The sequence below is a fragment of the Loa loa genome, assembly GCF_000183805.2.
Source record: "Loa loa unplaced genomic scaffold supercont3.1, whole genome shotgun sequence".
Taxonomy (NCBI): Eukaryota; Metazoa; Nematoda; class Chromadorea; order Rhabditida; family Onchocercidae; genus Loa; species Loa loa.
In genome coordinates, this window is record NW_018108181.1 from 436,960 (window position 1) to 457,874 (window position 20,915).

Sequence of the window (20,915 nt, forward strand, 5' to 3'; positions counted from 1 at the left end):
TACAATAATAGAGAGTGAACGCTACTTTCATGAAAATTACTTCGAAAACATAAACGTTTCATCTATGAAATAATTAAGGTAAAGGCATGCAGTGCTCACAACGAAAACGTTCGATGAGGGTGCGCTAATTCAAGAATTTCTATATATATATTAAAAATAAAATAAAATAGGTATACGGTCAAACCAAAATGCAACAATAAAAAGAGCTTCCTTACTTCACTTAAGAGCACCAATAAGATAAAATTCCGAGTTCAAAAAGTTATGAAATGAAGCAAATTTAAAAGCCAGCTCAAAAAGAAAAGAATCCCTAAGACTTGTGCATAAAAATATTCAATATCACGTCTATTCCATCATTCGGTAGAAAAATTTTACAAATCAGGGGAATTCTTAAACTTCCCAAATTATAACTGAGGCTGTTTAGAAAACCAGTTTCGAATTCAATTAAAGTAAAAATTGAAAAATCCTTAAAGACACATGAAAACAAAAAATAAGGAAAAGTACAGCATTTAAGAAGCATACAACTTTTTATTCGAAACACTCTGCAACGGATAGCAGTCTAAATGAAAAACAAAAACAAAAACAAAACGAAACGAAGCGAAACTTTAAGAATCAAAACTATTCCCATGCAAATATTTCTGGGAGCTAAAAACTTTTGCAAGAGCATCGGCACCAGCCGAACCAATCAAAGGCCTGCTTGGATGAAAAGCAACCGTCATTACAGCGCTATCGAACTTCTTGCGGTGGGCCGCAATCTCCTAAAAATAAAAATATTACTTTAATGGAGCAGTCTTCAGATTAATATTTTTGCCATTTACAACTATACCTGTATTTATGCATATGAACGTTAAAGCCAACTGGATTAAGCTAATTTATTCCAATGAAAAGGAATGAAGGGAAACTAGGTAGTTTTTCTAGCCTAAGTCCATAAAAAATGAATCACCTGCAAACAAATCCTTTTTTCCATATTCCAAAGACGTAACGAACCATCGTGACTACCGGAAAGTAAATAAAGTCCATTAGGATCAATGGCCAAACACGAAATTGCTTCAACATGTGCAACAGTTCCATGAATCATTTTGCCTAAAAAAGCAACACGATTTGAGAGATTAAACTTCACACCAGCAAAAGTTAGCCTGTATAATAACTGATATGAATAATATAGACCTTCCACTTTTATTTGCGTCTCCTTTAATGAACACCTTATCCATTTAAGTACACAAAAAAAAGTTTCAAATCATTAGAAATATGAACTGATGTTTCTACGCTAATCCAGAATAACGGGCAGAAAAACGGTCATCAGCAACAAGCAAAAAACAGTCACGCAACGATTTTGATTTAGGACTAAAAATTTTCAACTCATATTCAAGATAATCAAAAATTTCCATTTTTCCCAAAAAAGCGAAATCCTGATACCGGTATTGTTATCGAAGTAACGTATTTTGCGATCATTACTAGCAGTTAAGGATACTGACATCGTTGGGTGTGACAAAATTTTCGTAATAGTTCCAGCATCTTCTGAAACAGCTAAACATTATAGTCCATGAAATTAAATTTTGTTTTAAAAAGGAGAGTTGCAGAATATTATAAATTTCCATTAATTTTTTCCAAAACAGTTGTGGAACATATTTTTAAAACTAAAAATTTTTAGCTGATATTCAAGATGGGTAGAAATTTTTTTAAAAAAAAGGTTTTCTGGTACAAGGAAATCCTCATTCCGGTAGCGTTTTGTCTAAATCTATGAAATATTTCTGTAGACTAGAAACTAACAAAAGTGTTCTAAAATTAATTCAAAAGCAAAAAAGAAAAAGAAAAGTAATAGACACGAATGATCTAGAAACATACCATCACCAAAATCGAATGATAACACATTGCAACCGGTTTCGATATCAATAATTGAAGCATATGACAATGTATACGCTGCTAGCAGTTGCTGTGGTTCAGTTGAAACAAAGTCAACTGATGTTGGCTTAATATTTGGCAGTGCAGCACCAAATGATTTGATAAGTGCATCCGTATTTCCTTAAGATTTACTCGTGTACTTCCATATTTAACTATTAACCATACATGCATCAATAAATAGTTTGCTATCTCTTTATTAAATCTTATGCACTGGAAGTAGCATATCCGTCAAATCATCTATGGAATATATTTTTATTCAAAAAATCGACAACTTCAAGTTGCTCCCATATCTCACTATCATGAAGTGTCAGGCTGGTGTGGCATCTCGACAAATGCAGACCACGTCTTTTAAAAAACTTACCTGGCTCCCAGAGTTTGATAGTTCCATCAGCAGAAGCACTAACGAGGCGATTATCGGATGAATGAAACGCAACCGACCAAATTGCACTGGTATGACCTTTCAATTTCTCACATAACACTTTTGAATCTGCAAGCATGCTTTTACGACTCATTTACAATATAGACCGAGCAGAACTGCCTGGCATAAATCTCTTATACTTCCAAAAAGAGCTATATAATGACAGTCATGATTCGCTGGATAAAAGACACAAATTTCCTAAAAGCATAATTTCGACAGATTTTAAACGGAATAAAATCATACCGTATGGCTCATATATATCAGTATTAACTGATGGTACCGACCAGCAACATACAACACCATCAAAACCACCAGTGTAACACATATCACCCGTTGGTGACATATCCATTGAAAGGATCGGTCCACTGGAAAAGAAATTATCAAATCTTAACGAGTGTTACAGTTGGATAACGGTTTATTAGGCAAGGAGTGGGTCAGCAATAAATAAGGTACTATTAAATTTTAAATGGAATTACATACTTATGTCCACGGAACGTATAAATTGGCTCTAATTCGGTAACCGTAGACTGTGAATGTGCCGAGATTTGGTCTGCAAAAGAAATATATAGCAAACTATAAATTTGCAAAAGCTACATAAAACGATTTGTATCTCATAATACCTTATAAACGGCTGCATTCGAAGATTATAAATCATAACGGATGAGAACAGCTGAATAAACGGAAAAACTGGACATACTTCCTTTCAAATCCATTTTTATATTGCTACTGCCAAGATTCCAAAGTTTCGCCGTACTATCTTCACTAGCTGTAATAAGTACCGGTTCAACGGGATGGAATTGCATGGCGCGAATGCTATCGAAATGTGAGCGCAGCGTAAATTTCAAATTCCACCGAATATTTGTTGTATCTTCATCTGGCTGCAAATAATTCAGAATTTGAGAATCCCATTTGTAAAACATGTTCAAGATGCATCAAAAATGCTGGTTTGTAGATATAGATGTGTGGAAGAATTAATAAAATCTTACTTGTGTCCAAAGGACATATTTTTAGAACGGTAGGCCGAAAATTAAGAAAAATCTAGACAAAAGTTGCTTATAAAGATGGAACAAAAAAAGGGAAGTATAGACTAACGATAATAAAATCATCTTGAATGTCAACATTTCCTTCATCAGCAATTCCAAGAGCTGTATTGATATCCATGAAGTCTCGTTTATTTCTGCTACCCAAAAATTGCTGGACATCATCTGCAAAATAAAAGTAAAGAAAAAAGATAATGAAATCTGTTCCATTCTAATCAAAGTATCTCGTTGAGGAATGAACAATGATATGTGCACTGATTTTGCACCATTTTTTTTCGTCAAAACAACAGGTGTGAACACGATGACCTGGTTGATTTCTTAACGCAATTTCTTAAATTAAAAATAAGCAAAAAACATATAGGAAATCCCAAATCAGAAAATTATGGGGTAAGAAATTATATTTCGGTTACTATCATTTATTTAGCCAAATATCCTAGACAGGTAGATTTATAGTTGTGGATATAAATTTTGTATAGAGACAGTTGTGAATTGTTGTCCAATCTGAGTCTAAGTTTGAATGTCCCGTTTCCCAGAAACGGCTTTCACTTCTAAAAGCCGATGAACATGACTGGCAGAAAATCATAACTGTAGAATGAAGTAGCTTCTGTTAAACTAGCCAAAAATCACTAATATCCAACAGAGGAAGAATGTGTTGGATATTAGTAATTTTAATTTTATCAAATATGAGGATATAAAGTCTCTCGAGTTCACAATTCATTTTTTCAGAATTAGTTACGAAATAAAATGACAGGAAGCTTTTACCGAAGTTCATACCTTCGACTATTTGTCCTTCAAATCATTCTTGTTGCTTGTTTGCTTCGTCAACAGTGACTACACCATCTTTATTAACTTTTCAAAAGTCTCCAGATGTTGGGAAAACGGAACTCACCATTAGATGCATCTTTTTCGATATCATCCAATCCTAAGCAAAGCTGATGTGATGGTCCTTTACCAGATGAAGAATCACTCTGACTATTACTTCGTTTTCTTTCCTGTTCCGATCTAGAAGAATACAAATAAAGCTAATTTCTTTTTTTTATTTGTATAATATTAATCGGAATAGTTTTTAAAACATGGTACAAACTCTGAGAAATTTTTTTAGCACCAGCTACATTAAATAAAAAAATGTTCACCTGAACTTTTCTTTCATCTGATCAATAGCACGTTGATTGATACTCCACTCACCACTTCTTTCCCGTCGTCTTTTGCTAACACTTAGTTTCTCTTGTTTAATAACATCTGTTAAAAATGCAGACTCTTCATGTTGAACCACTTCCGGACCAAGAGAATCCTTTTTGTGCCCTTTTCTTGCCTTCTCATCATCTTCCGAATCGCTGTAAGAATAAGTGTTGGAAAGAATAAGTGCTCAAACATATTTTTTAGTTTTGAAATCAAACTTAAATATGCCAAAATTTAATCATACCCTTAGTACCATACATACCTATAGAATTCGTAATAACTGAAAACAAGGGAAATGCAAACACTACCTATCGTCACTCCCAGTTGGTAAAGAATTGTCCCTTTTCTTTTCCCGAAGATATTGAGCAGCTTCCATTACAGCTCGATCAGTATCTTGAAGAGCTTTCACAGCACTCTGCCGAGAAGCACTGAAATAAACAAAATTTGTTTATTTCAGAAAAAAAGAACAAAGAAAAAATCAAAATTTGTTTATACTGCCCGAATTCGGCGCTTTTGTTCATAGTAATCAGGGTATATTTGATTAGGGTACTGTTATATAAACGCACTTTATACACAGTGATTCATAAATTTCACAATGTTTCTACAACATGAATCAGGCTTCCAGCTGAAGCTTATGTGTGGCTTTGCAGTGTTTTGGATTTGATAATTATTGCACATGATGTCGTAGCACTGTGAATAATAAATAGTGCATGCGAAAAAACACAGCATTACCTGCTAGAGTCAGCTTGCCAGTCTGAATTGGACATCAGTCCTAACAAATTTTTGGCCCGAAAAGACCGAACATCCAAAATCGTCTCACTATAACCAATCTCCTAAAATGCATCTTAAAATGCGGTCAGGAACAAAATTTTACAAGATATTGCCTTGAACTTCTCAAGCATTAACTGCAGAGAACAAATGCTTAGGTATCAACCTGCAGATATTGCCTCAACAAAGCTCTTGCATTACGAAAACTGGAGGCGCTATTACACTGCAAAGCGTATGCATCTACGTCAAGAGAAACTTGTTCAGCAGCTCCTGAAAGCAAAATTCGGAAATTCATACATCATAAGTACCAGATCGTAAAGAGTAAACTGTGATTCTTCATTTTATAACATTTTCATCTTACGCATCAGTTCCCTTGCTGAAGCTTACTTGGCACAACTACGTACCTGCCGCTTCATCCGGACTCACTTCGTCTTCTGGCTTATCTTGACCATTGTGAGTTAAGCGATAATTTTTAGCTCTAAAGCAGAATATATCGTCACAATGAATTAATGTAATGCAAACTTATCAAGAAAAATATTCGATAAATTGATAGTTCAACTCTTGGTCATTCATGGTTTGAAACTCTTGTGGTCCAAGTGAAAATTTTGTTTGTTAATTTATTCCAGCAAGAGGATTTAAGCTTTAAGGTTTAAAAAATGTAATATACAATTCTTCTAATTAGCGGTTATAATGCATTGTATACCGGACACTAAAATTTAATAAACATGACAAACATCTGGATAAAAAATATCTAATTATAAAAAAGGAAAAAGACTGAATAATAATAATAAAGTTAGCAAAAGTCCGACCGTTCTTGTTTTAAACTGTACTCAAGCATTTTTATGCGTCGGATCAGATCGGCCTTTAAGTTTTCCTGTCCTTTCCGCTCACCATGAAGGAAGCTTATTCGTGCCTAAAAACAATCATGAAAACTATGATTTACAGCACCATTATCATATTGTTATAATAATTGAAGCTCTTTTTTAAGAGTTTAAGAAATAAAACCTGCAATTCAGCTCTTTCCATCTCCCACTGCGCCCGATCCATTTCATAACGACTCCATTCATGTTGCAAGTAATGTAACACACCGTGCATTGTATATGGCACTTTTCGTAACTGTAAAAGAGTTGTGCATTTGAATAAATAACAACCGAAAGTTATCTACATTTTAGAGGTCAAAATAATGCTTTATGGTTATGTTGCTTTTCATGATCATGCGGAAGTGTATATCTTTGAATGCACTGCACAGAAAAAAGAATGATTACCAGCAAGAAGTCGGAAGTCGAAAATTAAAGTCAATAAATAATTTTCGTTCCAAATGTAGAAACATGAAACAGTTATTGTTTTTGTTCTTTTACTCGGCAAAGTAAATATGAACGCAAAACGTCTACCAAAACGTCTAAAAGCAGCAAACGTCTACCTGTTCGTCTCCTTTACATTCCAAAGCATTTGAATCTTGCTGAACATCGTGCAAAGGATATTCATTATTGCTCATTTCTTCATTCACGTCTATAATAAAACATACATTATGTAACATAAAATGATATTTTTCCCAACAATGTTTTTTTTTTTTCAACGTAAACCAAAGTGAACAGTGTAAAAAATTCGAGAAATGAACTTCATTTTCATAAAATACATTGCATTTGATTGCACTCATCGTAACTGTCTAACAGCCCAGATGCATACCAGATACATCTGAATTTAACATGAAATATTTGTATGAATGCACTTAATGATATGCAAGGAAAAAACAATAAATACAAAACACAAACTTGTATCAGTTCCTCTTGGTGTATTAACACTACTAGAATCTCTCTGAGCCAGGCTGGAGCTACTGATGTTAACCATCGCGCACCAACATCACAGACCCTGCTTTGCAGCTAATTATTTTTACCCTTCTGGCTCTTCTGTTTAATTAAAATGACTAAAAATAGTGGTTGTTCTTTTGAAAAACTTTTGTTGCCACTGAACACACAGATGTGCAAAGACTGAAAAACAAATTCTCGAAAATTTGAGATCATGAAAAGAAAGTGAAAATTCTCAACGTCACCATAACAATATTGGTTGTCCACCTGCAGATTTCGTAACTTGAATTTTACTTAAAACTCACAAAGTGTCTAAGAAAGGAAATAAGCTGAAACCCTCAAATAGCGCTTTTCAATAATTAGTGAATGAGTGGATCACTCGGTGATTTATGAAAAAAGTACATCCTACATAAAAAAATATTACACCGACTTGTACTTATTCGAAAAATAAGTTTTTTAGTGGCGAGTTCCTGAGGCTCTATTCATTAGTACAGCATCAATTTTTTGTAAACTAGAATACATGCCTATAAAAAGCACTATGAAAAGTGAGATGAAGTTTACCACTTCTTTATAGGCTAATAAATACTACTGATAAGGAATATTTGTACGAAAAAGACCATTAGGAATTACATATAATTCATGTGAACTTATTATGAGAAAAGAGGTTAGCGTAAAAAGTATATGCTTCATCTCCTGAATATTTCTACAGAAAATACAGGTACGAAATATGCTTCTCAACACCGCAATTTTGTCTTTCAGCTAGTTTTAGAATGTAGAGAGCAATTTCATGCAGAAATCTCATTAGAAATAAATGAAGTTATTAAACCGAACTATCCTAATCAAGTTGGTAGAAATTTCGAAAAAAAATAATGATGGACTTATAATGCTGAAACCATCTATATAAAATGAAACGGTGGCAAAAAATTTAGAGCCTCCAATTTACAGTTAAACCAGAGTTCTTGTACCTCTCTAAGTGTTCGCCGGTTTTCCACCTCAGTTTTCTTTATTGTACAGCGATGACTGAATTCATCTCAGCAGTTGGAAAAATGCCGAAAACTGACTCAACCTTCATTTCAAACTCCTCTAGGCAGATAATTCTACGCTTTATGAAAGAAAATGATGATTTCTATACGAAAAAATTGCTCTCTTTGAGACATAAGAAAGTATGACAATGGAAAAAGACTTCTTGTGAATGATGTAGAAGATGATTATATAAAAGTCTTCAAAACAAAATTCTTCAAAATGGCAGGAAAATAGAGTAGCGGTAGGAAACAATACAAGTAACATCAATTACTCGCTGAAGTAAATGCAAGCGAAAATTCCCTGCGCATTATTTATTAGTCATTGAGATGAACGAACAGATGAATGAAATTATGAAAGCAGATCATTAGCAAAGCGTTATGTTAACTGTTTCCTTCCCTCTCTCGCACTGGAATAAATTTTGTTTAGAAGTCAAAAAAAAAGGAAAATCATTGCAAAATATGCTTTCCGACCAATTTCCAGTGGATGCTGCTTGATACACTAGTAATAAGTTCCCACCACTCTGAAATAGGAAACTTCGTACTGTCACTAAATCTAAAAAAGTATCTATTAGTATCCTATTTTATTATGCAGATGAACTTTACCACACATTTATTAAATGGATTATTAGGACGTCCAAATAATACAGCTATTTATTTGAATAAAATCTAATTATCAAGATGCAACCCTGTGATATCCCAGATCAGAAGGAAATAATTATCATGATTGTACCCAGGAAATGTGAATCATAAATGTGAAACTGATTTTTCGCAAGGAACCAGCGTAAAATTACGTTATGGGAGATGCTTAATTTTGTTTCTAAATGGTAAGAATATTCTATACGTGTCGCAAGTAAAATTATTTCAATAAATTATTAAAATAAATATTCAAAAAACTTTTCACATAAACTTCCTTTTACATGCACTTCATAAAATCAAAATCAAATAAGCAACTCAAGCCGAAGGAATCTTATATTATACCATTTTCTATCCGCAGTGCTGAAAAATGATAAAACTATCAGGTCGTCTATGGAGGGAAAGAAGGAGAACCAGATAGCACTCAGTAACTCACAGGAATCATTTACTGCCAAGTAATATATGGGAGTAAAAGTAGAACAAGCATTTCAGCATTAAAAAAGATATATCACTTAAAATGTTGTGAGCCTGGCTTGTTTAAAATGGCTGAGTGATTAGATTACCACAACTATGACAAGTGGAACCACTAATACAAATATAATTGCATTCCAACTTAACACCAAATACAAATATGAGAAATTCGGCTGTTAAATGGGAAAGACTGGTGATCTATTCAAGATAATGGAAAGGAAGGAATTCGAAGATGGACACGTCGCACCCCGCACCCTACAGCCCGCAGCCCGCACCCCGCACCCTACAGTCCGCACCCCGCACTCCACAACTCACATCCCCCACCACGTACAACCCAAACTCTAATGAACTACACAACGAACAATACGCATGTGAAAACTGATCTTAATAAGGTTCGGATTGAACATTATGCAAACAAAATGTCTCGCAGGGGCATGTCCTTTGATCCCGATAAGAAAGATTTCTCTTTAACAGCACTGACAGGAGATGTGATAAGGGAGATAAGAGCAATGTAAAGAGAAATGTTCACATCGATTCGATATCGGATTGTTACCTCATATATTCCGTTTGATATTTCACAATGGCGACGATTTGTCGCACGTTCATCTTTCCGTGTGACTTGTTTTCATCCAGTTCTGTGACGCGTACCATTGGCGCCTCTACGATTGGACTTTGTTTAAAAGGATGTAAGAGAGGAAAATGGTAAAGGCAAGAGGATTCTCTCTCATTAAAGTCCGGTTCCTCCGAGTAGATGCAACTTCGATTTTTGAGGTGAAAAGGGGGGGAAAAAAAACTGAGCAGTACTGATGCGTCACTTTACATGGTATTGTCAACCTGTTTGACAACAAGCATTTCTGTAGTCAAGTTGTGTTTAGAAATGAGTTGGTGAGTAATTGCTCATATAAATGAATTGAAGTCCCATGAATGAAATTGACAATGTTAGCGTGATAAAACTAATTTTAACGTATTTGGCCTTCACAAAAGAGAGACTTTAATTCATTCATAAAGGACCAGTTGAGTGCCATCGCTTAGCATCATCCCCTTTGCGCTAAAATCATTTTGTGAGTGATGGTATCAACTTGTACCTGTACTACTGATGATGATCCAGGTTTCTGCATGGTGGAACGAACCTGTAGGAATGAGACGAGGATTAATAGTAGGTTTGAAATGATAACTGAATGAATTGCTCAGAAATTTTAAATCATTAATCTGTTGATCTTGGCTATTTCAGGTTGCTAGCTTGTGATACCGCCACTCATGAAACCGGAGAATTTACCTATTTTGTCTGTCAGGGAGGTTCACTCGCTGAAATAATGTACATTGGAAACTTAATAATTGTGACATATTTGTTGGATCTTTTATTTGGTGGGCGACACTACTCTTTTTCTTAGTTATGGAACTCCAATTTTAAGGAATAAAGTAATCGTTAAGTTAATTGATAGGATAAAGAATTAGCCTAATTGTTGCAAGCCTAAGCTATTGCGCTTTTCTTGGTAATTACTCTCCATTTCTTATGGTTCATTTACCTTTAAACCTAACATTTCCTCCTTCCTTCTACTTAATATATGTAACCGATGGTTTGTCTTCAAATATCCTATATAATATACCAAATATAGATCTCACTTATCTTTTTAACATCAAAAATATAGAGTGAACGAGGAATTTAAAACAGTAAAAGATGTGTAGAAACAGAATAATTGTGAAGATCACTGTTGCGCAACCTCTTCCACATGTCAGTTTGTTGTCTCAGAAACTGGAACTTGTAATTTTATTAAGAATCATCTTGTTGCTTACTGGAGGATTCTTTCCGTGTAAACAAAAATCAAGTGATAAAAAGATGGCATCAGATAACATTGATATTGTTATGACCGTAAACTTTTAATAGGCAGATCAAAGCTGATAAAAATTGCTGCGATTTATATCCTTTTAATAAAATTTGACTCTTGTTTCTCGCAAGCCTGTGCACAGTATTTTAAACTTATGCGATTTACTTAACGATTTTTTTTTCCAAATTATTGAGGATCAAAAGCTCAAAGTAATCATCACCTGCAAAACCTTATGGAAAGCAATCGCCCCCGCCTCAGACTGTGTTATGCGGCCTAAAATTGCAATACACTTTGAAGAATTATTGTTTTTAATCATTTATATCATATATTTTGATGGAAATTAACTTAATTTGCAATGGTGCTACCAGTCTACCAATTCTACCGATTTGAAGACAGTGCCACCTGTATCAGGCGCATTTTTTTTTAAAATACTCAATGAAGACGTTAGGTAATTTAATGAAGACACTGATATTATCAACGAGCCATTTTCTCTCATCTTTTCGTTCCTTAACCTCACATGCTCATCTTGATTCTACGAATTTGGTTTTAAATTTATCCAAAAGACGTCTGTTACAGGTGCTCATACAAGGTGCTTCAAAATCTCACGAGCATAAAGTTGAAGCATCAGGATCCAGGTGATATGGAGCCAAGTGGGATATAAACGTTGCAAATGTCGTTGCACATTGTCTATTTATTATCATCTATTTGCCCTGTTGTAAGCCCCACTTAATTTCACTCATCGTTTCATTGTGTGTTTGACTGTGCCCTGAATCAGTAAAACTGTGACAGTTGTATGAATCACGTCATTTATCTTGGGAGGGATTATGGCTGATAGTTGTCGCATGTTGGTTGTGTTCACAGAAATGATTTTTGCAATAGTGATTACTGGAGTTCTTGCCTTCTTTTACTTTCTTGAAATATACCAGTTAGCTCATCTTTTGTTCGTTTATTTACTTGCATATGTCTTAATGATCATTTCTGAATGACGCATCCCTTTCAGTATTATAACCATGTTGTTAATTACCTGGCTCTACCGGTTCATTATCCATTAACATACAACTTATTTTAAATATGTCGGAACTTCATAATAATTGGAAGCATGGAATTCCGCCATACATATATTCAGTTACAAGCTGTGACATTCCTTTGCCACGATTTATAATGACTGTGCAACGAAAATTTACAACTCATTTTTTTTTTTTTTAATAATTTGGTCCATTGTAATCGCTAACAATTCCATTGTAATCGTTAACAATTCCAGTGATCTGCAGCGTCACAAGAGTTCATTATGAATTCCACGACTATATCCGTGAACTTATTGTAAACACTTTCTGTCAGTGACGTTCATCGAGGAGAGGAGGGCCTAGCTTGTGTTCTGAGATACTTCCCTGACTGATTCTGTCTCAAACGTCGAAATATCGTAAGCCTTTCTTTCGATCAAAGAACTTGAAGACAAGGCCACCAGGTTATGGTACATTTTCGCCTCAGTATTTTCGGGTTGAACAAAGAGAAGCGGAGTTTCAGTTGTTGGTGACTCAACTTTTTTTGTAACTTAACTTATTTTCATATGTTTCCACAGGAAATTCCTTTCATCTCTACATTTAAAAGCGAGAAGGCATTGTATAATTTGAATTCTTACGGAGTGATGTATCTTGCCCTCTCTCTAATGATAATGGGACATTAGAAAAGGAAAGGGAATAAGGTATAAAGAGTCATCTATAAAGGCAATGAAATTGAGAAAAACGGACAGTCGAAAGAAGAGATTATTATTTGGAAACGTTTATTACTCGAGAAGTTAAAAGTGTTCTACGGGAAATTTCCGGAAGAAAAGAGCTTTCACCTGACAATCAATTGAATCATTCCACCAATAGGTTCTCAATCGATATCGCTGCTTTAAGCAAAAGCGGGGATTCAGCAGCACGGATTCCGGATTAGCAGTTACCATCTCTCCACGAGACATTCTGATCCGCATACCGAAATCATTCTCTACAATAAAAAGTCTTCCACAGAAGACCGATGAGCAGGACATTGATGCATAACTAATACCGTGGTGTTATTTTTGTAGTTCGACTGAATACAGCAGCAATTTGGAATGAAATTTAAACTGGCAAGAATAATACTAATACCACACATATATGTACGAACTTCCTGAGGTTACTTAGAAGCGGACGCTTACATGGGATATCGGGAATTGAGGAGGTCGGAAATGGATCGAGAGACATGTAAAGGGAACTGTAGATAGAATGGAAGAAGTTGTGAAAATGATCGAATAGCGGGAAGCAGCAACAATGCTATTGCAGTAATTAAATTGAAGCAAGAGTACGCAGCTGTTGAGGAGAGAACAGAGATGGAGGGGAAATATGAGAAGCAGGAGAAAAGAGATCCCGAATTATTCGAGTCGTTGTATGAAGTGGTGTGTTAGACCGGGTTGTAGACAAAAGCGAGAGTAAAGATATGATATGAAGCGTGGCAACTCTGTTCTTTTTTCTGTTGAGTTAAAAGGTCCTTTTATATTGATGTTTGTACTTGTCCATTGGTATCTGAATAAAATTGTTTTGAATAAAAATGTTCAAAAATTCACTCTGTTCTGTTATCCTCATTGAGTTAACTTGTATTCATAACATATCCTGGTTAGATTAAGATCTATCACGTGGATTATCCAAATTATCAATCTTCCAAGCATTCTCTCTCTCTCTCATTTTCAATTAGGTGATTAATACTTTTTGTCGAATCCTTCTCTTTGCTGCATTCCGAAGTACTACGTTTTTTCCTTTACGTTAATTCTACAAATCTACATGCAGTGTTTGGGAGTGATAGGAGATGTAGTTCCCGTCATATGTGTGTAAATTCTGATATATGAATAAATTTGGATAGTATAGGAACATTGGTATAAATTTTGTCATGGATTAGCTGGCTTGCATGGAAATAAAATAGTTGTGAAAATCGAATTTCTTCCATTCCTAATGCGTATTTAAAAATACACAAATGTTTTTTTTCAAATTGATGATCGGAATTAAGCCTTAACCAAGTGAACCCTTTACTCTCTTTGTGCAATAATTTCGTGCTTTTATGTGATGGTTCTCTTCCTGCTAACCAGTTGTATGCATTCATTTTACTTCCTTTTAAGCACGTCATTGAGTTGTGATCAACATGACTGCTGCCTATGATATGATCTAAGTTGAATGGAACACGGGTTGTTTGTATTCAATGCAACCTTTCTTTGTCTGTTTTCTTGTCTACCATTAATAATATCATTTATTCGAGAGTCGCAGTGTTACACCAAAAAGGATGTAAAGTGTACAACGGTATTCCGTGCGACAGGGAAATGTCAATAAGAAAATGCAATGAACTTTATGATATTGGATTTTGCAACCGAATATTTGAGCCGCGAAAGTAAGCATTTCGTAGATCTGTATTTATAATCCTTAAATTCTCTATTCCTTCATTTATTTCTCTATTTATAATTCTTAAGCTGTTGACTTACGCGAGAGCTTTCCCGATAAGTATTATTCAGAATGACAGATTATTAATGAGGTAAAATTGAAGATTCATTTTATAATTTCGTGTGGTAAAACAACCTTTTCCATTAATATTATGATAGAAATAGTCAGGATTTTCATGCTTTTAAGGATTCGATGTAATATTTATTGTTTTAGAACTGGTAGACAGGAAACAAAGCGTGGAAAGGATGGCTGATAGCATTAATGCACCGTCTTTAATAGACATTTTTAAAAATTTTGAAAATTCCCTGCCACCAGAAGTTGAGGAAGGGAATATTGAATATAAGGTAAATCTATGATTGAGCATGTGGTTTAAAATATATTTTCTTGATTCAGATGTCAGCAAAATTATTATTGTTGAAAACTGAATTGAAATTTTTGTTTTCAAAGTAAAGGTAAATAAGTACATTTAAAAGTCAGAACAATGTAAACAGTTTTTTTCTTGTTCCAATGCCCATTTATGCAGGTAAAACTTGTCAATCCGTCTTTAAGTCGAATGCAGCATCTGATAACACAAATGAAATGGCGTCTACGAGAAGGTCAGGGTGAGGCAATCTATGAAATCGGTGTGCAAGACGATGGTACGATAAAAGGTCTAACCGATAAAGAACTGGATGCATCAGTGAGAACACTCAAATCTATGGCTGCTGCTTTGAATGCAAGTGTTGTGGTGGTAAGTTATCAAAGTTATCTTCATATCATTTATTTTGCTTGCTATGAGGTTCACATCATTAGTTTGAAAGGTCTGAAAACGGCAATATTAGGACGTAATAATACGTTGATATTTCGGTCGTAACATAAGTAAAAACTTCCGGGAATTCTCCATGTTAATTGAAAAGAAAGGCATTTACTAAAATTAGCCGTCAGGAATGAATTCTGAACTGAGAAAATTATTCGTATAGATATGATGTGTAATTGATATTTTTAGTGATTTTATAAAATGAAAACAGGAAATACAATAGTTTGCTGTTATTAGCTGTCGGCGTATTTCCTTTAGTGAAGAAATTTATATTAATGTGAGTTCTTTACATTCCCACTTAATTTGTAAAAGGGAGTGTGAAGAATGCAGAAGTATTACGCATCCTTTTATTTAATTCTTATGTTGGCAGGAATTTTAATGATGAACGAACATCGCTTCATGTGCAAAATTCTTCTAGGTAGCAGTTTTGATTGACTGATTCCGAAATAATTATCGTTGATTTTGTTGTTCTTGGCTAATATAATTCTATCTATATTTAGCTATATAAATTGATTAGTTACCTCTATTTTATAGCTACGTGAACGTGATGTCACACCGAAAAGCGTTACATCCTGTCGTCGACGAGTCGTTGAATTGCTGATACGGAAAATCCCCGATAATCAGCAGTTCATTGGACTCAGGTAACATAATATATTCTCCGTGTATTTGGAAAGTTCAAGATAAATTCGTTACTCCTGTCAGTTAAATAATTTAATTTGGCTGTTGTTATTACTGTCATTGTAAAATGATTCAGGATAGCTATTCTGGGCAGTGCAAATGCTGGGAAGTCAACATTGTGTGGTGTACTAACTCAAGGTCATCTTGATAATGGCCATGGGAAGGTAGTTCATTTCCTCATTCCACAACATCACATCAAAAGATTATGCTTTGGAAAATAGCTTAACGGCATTTTTAGGCTCGATTGAATCTATTTCGTTATTTGCACGAATTCCAAACTGGTAGAACCAGCTCAATTTGTTTGGATATGATTGGTTTTGACTCACAAGGAGAGGTTTGGTTTAATATTGGTTAATATTTGTTCAAGGTTTGCTTCAGATTTTTGTTGTTGATTGCTTTAGATTTTTTGTTTTTTGGCAGAGGAGAATTTTGTTGTGCCTGTGCGGAAATATTACTTTAATCTGTCGTATCTGTTTTTAGTTGATCAATTATTCGGAACATTCACTGGAAGAAATTGCAGAGCAGTCAACAAAGTTAATAACATTAATTGATTTGGCTGGCGATCGCAAATATCTCAAAACAACCATATATGGGCTTACAGGTAATAGCAATGAAAGAATCTGTTGATATTTTTCTGCACTTCTCATCCTTTTTCATTTTCTGTATTCTTCTACTGTTTTTCAGGATATCTGCCACATTTCGCGGCATTAGTTGTTAGTGCTGTAACGGGTCCAACGTCAATTACGCGTGAACATCTGGGTCTTTCTGTTGCTCTTAATATACCAGTTTTCGTTATTGTCACTAAAGTTGATGCTGTAACTACGACTGCACGTGAAAAGTGAGTGCATTACCGTTCTGTAGATCTTCTGTAGATCCAAACAAATGATTTGGTATTAGAAAGAAACTCTCATTTAATGGCTACATTGCTGGATGATTTGTTGAACGAAAGCAATACTTCATGATTATTGAAGACAATGTTATGAACGTGTTAAAGGAACTGGTTGACTACTTTAAATTCTTTCTCAATCTCAGTGCAGCCTTCTAGCTCTAACTTCTCCTTTGAAAAATTGAGTATCGCCATCCCTTTTTAAAAATATTCGTGAAGTTACTCTCATGTTCCAAACAGAAAGAAGATGATTGTAGAGTTCTTCAAAGCATAAATATGCTATTGAAGCGACCAGGTATGGAATGCATTCCAAAACGGATCGAAAGTTCTGACGCAGCTGTATGATAAGTTTTTCTGCGGTTGAAGTTCATCATTAATGGGAAAGCATGCTTTTTTCTTTTTTTTGTAGTCCATTTTTTATTAATTTAGTAATTACCATAGAATTTTAGATTTTGCAGTTGATTGTTTGTATTTTTCAGCTGCGCCACTGCAGTGTTAAGCAAAAATGTGGTACCAGTTTTCCTTATATCAAATGTATCGGGTCTTAACCTCCATCTTCTAAAAAAGTTCTTGAATGTATTGCCTTCCAGTAGCTTTTCGAAATTAAAACAAGACGAAATATCGTTAAGTGCTTTACTCTTTTCAATAGAGGAAGTTTACCGTGTTCCACAGGTTATTTTTTCAAACAAATTTTTTTTTTGTTTGAAGTAACATTTGATTTTCTTTATTTTGATCAACTGCTTAGAAGGTTCTGTATGATGTTACGAACTAAGTTTAAGGTGAATGTTGTTGTATGCGGCGTTTTAACGGAAGGGATATTAAGAGAAAAAGACGCAATACAAATCGGTCCGTTCAAGGATGGTAATTATCATATTGGGAAAATTGAAAGTATACGGCGAAACAAGCAACCGGTACGTTTCGTACGATCTGGTGAGGCTGCTTCTATGGCCTTAGCTCTTGACGAAATTTGTATTCCAAATATACGAAGGGTAAGCTTTTTCTATTTCATCGTCTCATAGAGGTTTGTAGAAATAATCAATGATACCTATTTCTTTACCTTCTCTGTTTACAAGTACTTCGTCACTGTGACATTAAATTCTTTTTCGAAACTTGAAGTCTTGGTTATTCATCAGTCGGAAGAAGTATGAAAACATTTGAAAAGTTTGGCATGCGAAAAAGTCTCTTCAATATTATGTTTAAATCTTTGTAAGTTTCTAGATCTTCGGTTCAGTCACCGATGATAGCATAAGTACCACACAATAAATATGGATGGAATATCTAGAGTAATCTTATAAATAAAGGAATTAAGGCGATGCATATTTGCATATTGCATGTTGAAGTTATAGGAGTAATTTTGACGATTGACTAGCAATATAAAGAAAACAGATAGGGCTGGTGATTTCGCAGTGAATATTTTTGTATGTGCAAATGCATTTTCTGATCACAGCCGGCAAACTTCTGGAAGTGGCACATAAGCGCTGCTGTTTACTAAACTTTATAAGATTTGTCGAAGATTGATTTTTTAAAGGGTATGGTTTTGTTAAATGCTAAAGATGAAGGGATAGCTTGCCGACGTTTCACGGCTCGTCTTTATTTGTTGTATCATCCTGCAACTGAAATATGTGTGGGCTTTCAAGGAACAGGTTAGGTTTTAGAAACTATTGTAATCCAGATCTGAAATCTGTTTAAATTTATTTCGGTAGTTGTGTTGAAATAGTTTTCACAATAGTATTGAATAATGCTCTTATTTTATTCGAAATTTTAGTGTTGTGCACTAGTAAGTTCGTGTCTTATCACAAAGAAATTAACAGGATGGTGAAGTACAAGAACCTCTATAATAGGTTTTTCGTTACAGTTTATATTGGTTCAGTGTGTCAAACGGCTACAATAACGAAACTGGATGCCCCATCGATAGTGCCTTGTCAATGGGTTACTGCTCAGTTCGAATTCTATAGCTGCCCTGAATATGTGCGCGTTGGAACACCTCTTATTTTTCGTGAAAGTAAAACAAAAGGAATGGGTGAAGTCGTCCATATATTTGGCTTCGATTTCGCAGACTAGGGGTGTCTTTCAGCATCCTCTCATGTCTGCACCCTTGTTTAATAGTTTAATATGTTCATTTATATATATTTTTGATTTTGTAGCCTTAAAAAGACATCTATATCCGCTTATTTTTTGTTGCAGTGGATGGAAATGACGGTTACTTCTTTTATAGTAGGCTTTTTTTAATGAGTGATGGTCAAGTAGTTCTTGAATTCGTAGATTAATACCAAAAGTATTATAACCAAAACGATTATTCAAGTGTTAAAAGTAATCCGATTGTTCTCTCTAAAATGATGACTGAATGTTTTTGTTGGTTTACGTTGGTGATGAGACTCAATAAGTTTTCGTTTTGGTTATAATACTTCCACACACTTAAATGTAATACATGGTGTGTGTGAATTGCGTCCCTTGCTGCCACGTTTTAAAATGTCATAGTCTTGTGTCAGATTTTCTGTTCTGTCAGAAAGCAGTCTTGTTAGCAATATATGTTTAAACTGAATATAAGTTCACCCTATATTTATTTAAAATTAGTTATATTTCATAGGGTGGAATAGTTTTCCGAGGCATTTTCATAGTTTTGAGTTACATCTCAAGCTAATCTTTAATTTATTGTGAATTTTGACCTCCTCGCAGTTTGTATATACTTTTTTTTCATGCATTTAGTTTCTGTTATCACGGAATCTTTTCATCGGCTGACTGTAACAGATAATGGTTTTATGATTCGGTTATTAGAATGTTCATGTTTCCGTTTGAATATCATTACGCTCTGTTTTTTCTTTGCGTTTTCTTTTTTTTTTTTTTTCATTTCTAAACTTTCCTGAAAAAAAAAAACAGACTTCCTAGATCTAGTAATGTGTTGGTTCTTTGCTGCTATTTTTTTAACCTCGATTGCAGTAATAGTTTCATGTTTTTTGAATTTCAGTTTACACGTGTACATATACAACTACATTACATTTATTATCAATTAAATGTACTAACAAACTTTTGACTTGTCAAGTGTTTGCATGTATTAAGTTGTCTGTGTTCTTTACCTCCCTCGGTAAGTCTGTGTAGCTTGTGCATTAAAAAGTTTTTTGGGCAATCATTTTTTCAATATTTTCCTTATTCGAAATAATAGGAAACTTTGATGGAGAATTTAGCTGGTTTTAATTTGATGTAAAATATGAAAAACAGTATTGTCGGAGATAAGTTTTCATCTGGTGCTCACTGCTATGATATCAGATCATTTTGTTGGTAGACTAATGTTGAAAATGACTGTTCTACATTCTCAACTGATTACTGATCAGAATAGTATCTTGCCGTCAAAAGTTTTTTTTTCTCAAGATATATAAAAGAGGTAGAGTGCTTTTTTTTGCTCAATTCGTATCAGTTCGCATTCGCATTCCGCATCAGTTTTATCAGCGAAAACTCCATTTTCCTCATGCAAGCGTTGGGAAGCTTAATTTCCCTATACTGCTGAGGAAAATCCAATTCAGCAGTAGTAATGAAATTGTTTCATGAGCAATGATGTATTTTGGTATCATTTTTCATTTCGATATGTTGTAGCACTTATTTATAGATATAAAACGATGGGTAAGACTTCGAAAATTTTCTCATTGAAAGTGTAGGTCTTTTATGAGATCACAACACTCTGAATATTAGTGGTAAAAGATATTGGGAAAAAATAGTAAAGGGATGGAAAAAATAAAATATGATCAGATGAATGGATAAATAAGCTTTAAATTATGATCATAATTAAGTTTCAACGAACAGACAGTGCTAATGAAATTAGATTGTGAAATGCCAGTGGCGACTCTACTTTGGATTAATGTCTTTTCTACAATACTAAAAACCGAGCTATCGAAATATTTAAATTTGAAAAGTTTAAATTTTAGTCACACTGATTCAGAAAGAGGAATCATGGTAAGTGCTGAATGATCATCATGAGTGTTCGTTCAATACTGTTCATTCACCGTTCAGTTATTCGATTAATAGCAAAGATAAGGTTTCGATTATCTATGTAACTTTT

General features: G+C 34.3%; 3 protein-coding genes across 3 annotated transcripts; 2 read left to right on the forward strand and 1 right to left on the reverse strand.

The window, feature by feature from the left end:
- Positions 1–491: 491 nt before the first annotated feature.
- Positions 492–7,237, reverse strand: LOAG_04706 (hypothetical protein). The gene is made up of 19 exons (XM_003140243.2): positions 7,077–7,237; positions 6,725–6,813; positions 6,310–6,420; positions 6,114–6,217; positions 5,709–5,782; positions 5,471–5,574; positions 5,269–5,369; positions 4,845–4,964; positions 4,491–4,691; positions 4,247–4,359; positions 3,410–3,522; positions 3,015–3,195; positions 2,798–2,867; positions 2,561–2,682; positions 2,261–2,386; positions 1,843–2,019; positions 1,414–1,515; positions 941–1,080; positions 492–755 (listed from the first exon to the last, which is right to left on the reverse strand). Exons 1-19 carry the CDS (start codon positions 7,150–7,152, stop codon positions 603–605), a joined length of 2,277 nt encoding a protein of 758 aa, XP_003140291.1. The 5' UTR covers positions 7,153–7,237; the 3' UTR covers positions 492–602.
- Positions 7,238–9,157: 1,920 nt separating this feature from the next.
- Positions 9,158–9,750, forward strand: LOAG_04707 (hypothetical protein; the record flags this gene model as incomplete). The annotated part of the gene is made up of 2 exons (XM_003140244.1): positions 9,158–9,191; positions 9,443–9,750. 2 exons carry the CDS (start codon positions 9,158–9,160, stop codon positions 9,748–9,750), a joined length of 342 nt encoding a protein of 113 aa, XP_003140292.1.
- A 4,655-nt stretch (positions 9,751–14,405) lies between these two features.
- Positions 14,406–18,925, forward strand: LOAG_04708 (hypothetical protein; the record flags this gene model as incomplete). Its single annotated transcript, XM_020446659.1, has 14 exons — positions 14,406–14,454; positions 14,718–14,848; positions 15,028–15,234; positions 15,835–15,941; positions 16,055–16,142; positions 16,217–16,312; positions 16,459–16,579; positions 16,663–16,816; positions 17,122–17,203; positions 17,314–17,321; positions 17,344–17,536; positions 17,644–17,853; positions 18,393–18,507; positions 18,720–18,925. The coding sequence occupies 14 exons, from the start codon at positions 14,406–14,408 to the stop codon at positions 18,923–18,925; spliced, it is 1,767 nt and encodes a 588-aa protein (XP_020303028.1).
- Positions 18,926–20,915: the final 1,990 nt, after the last annotated feature.

Bases quoted from the DNA above. Each gene is read 5' to 3' on its own strand.
- LOAG_04706 (XM_003140243.2), bottom strand. From the start codon at position 7,152: ATGGTTAACATCAGTAGCTCCAGCCTGGCTCAGAGAGATTCTAGTAGT. The intron at 6,218-6,309 runs GTTTTATTTCTT...GATTGTTTTTAG, and splicing joins TGGAAAGAGCTGAATTGCAG to GCACGAATAAGCTTCCTTCA. The intron at 1,081-1,413 runs GTATCAGGATTT...TTGCTTTTTTAG, and splicing joins TTACTTCGATAACAATACCG to GCAAAATGATTCATGGAACT.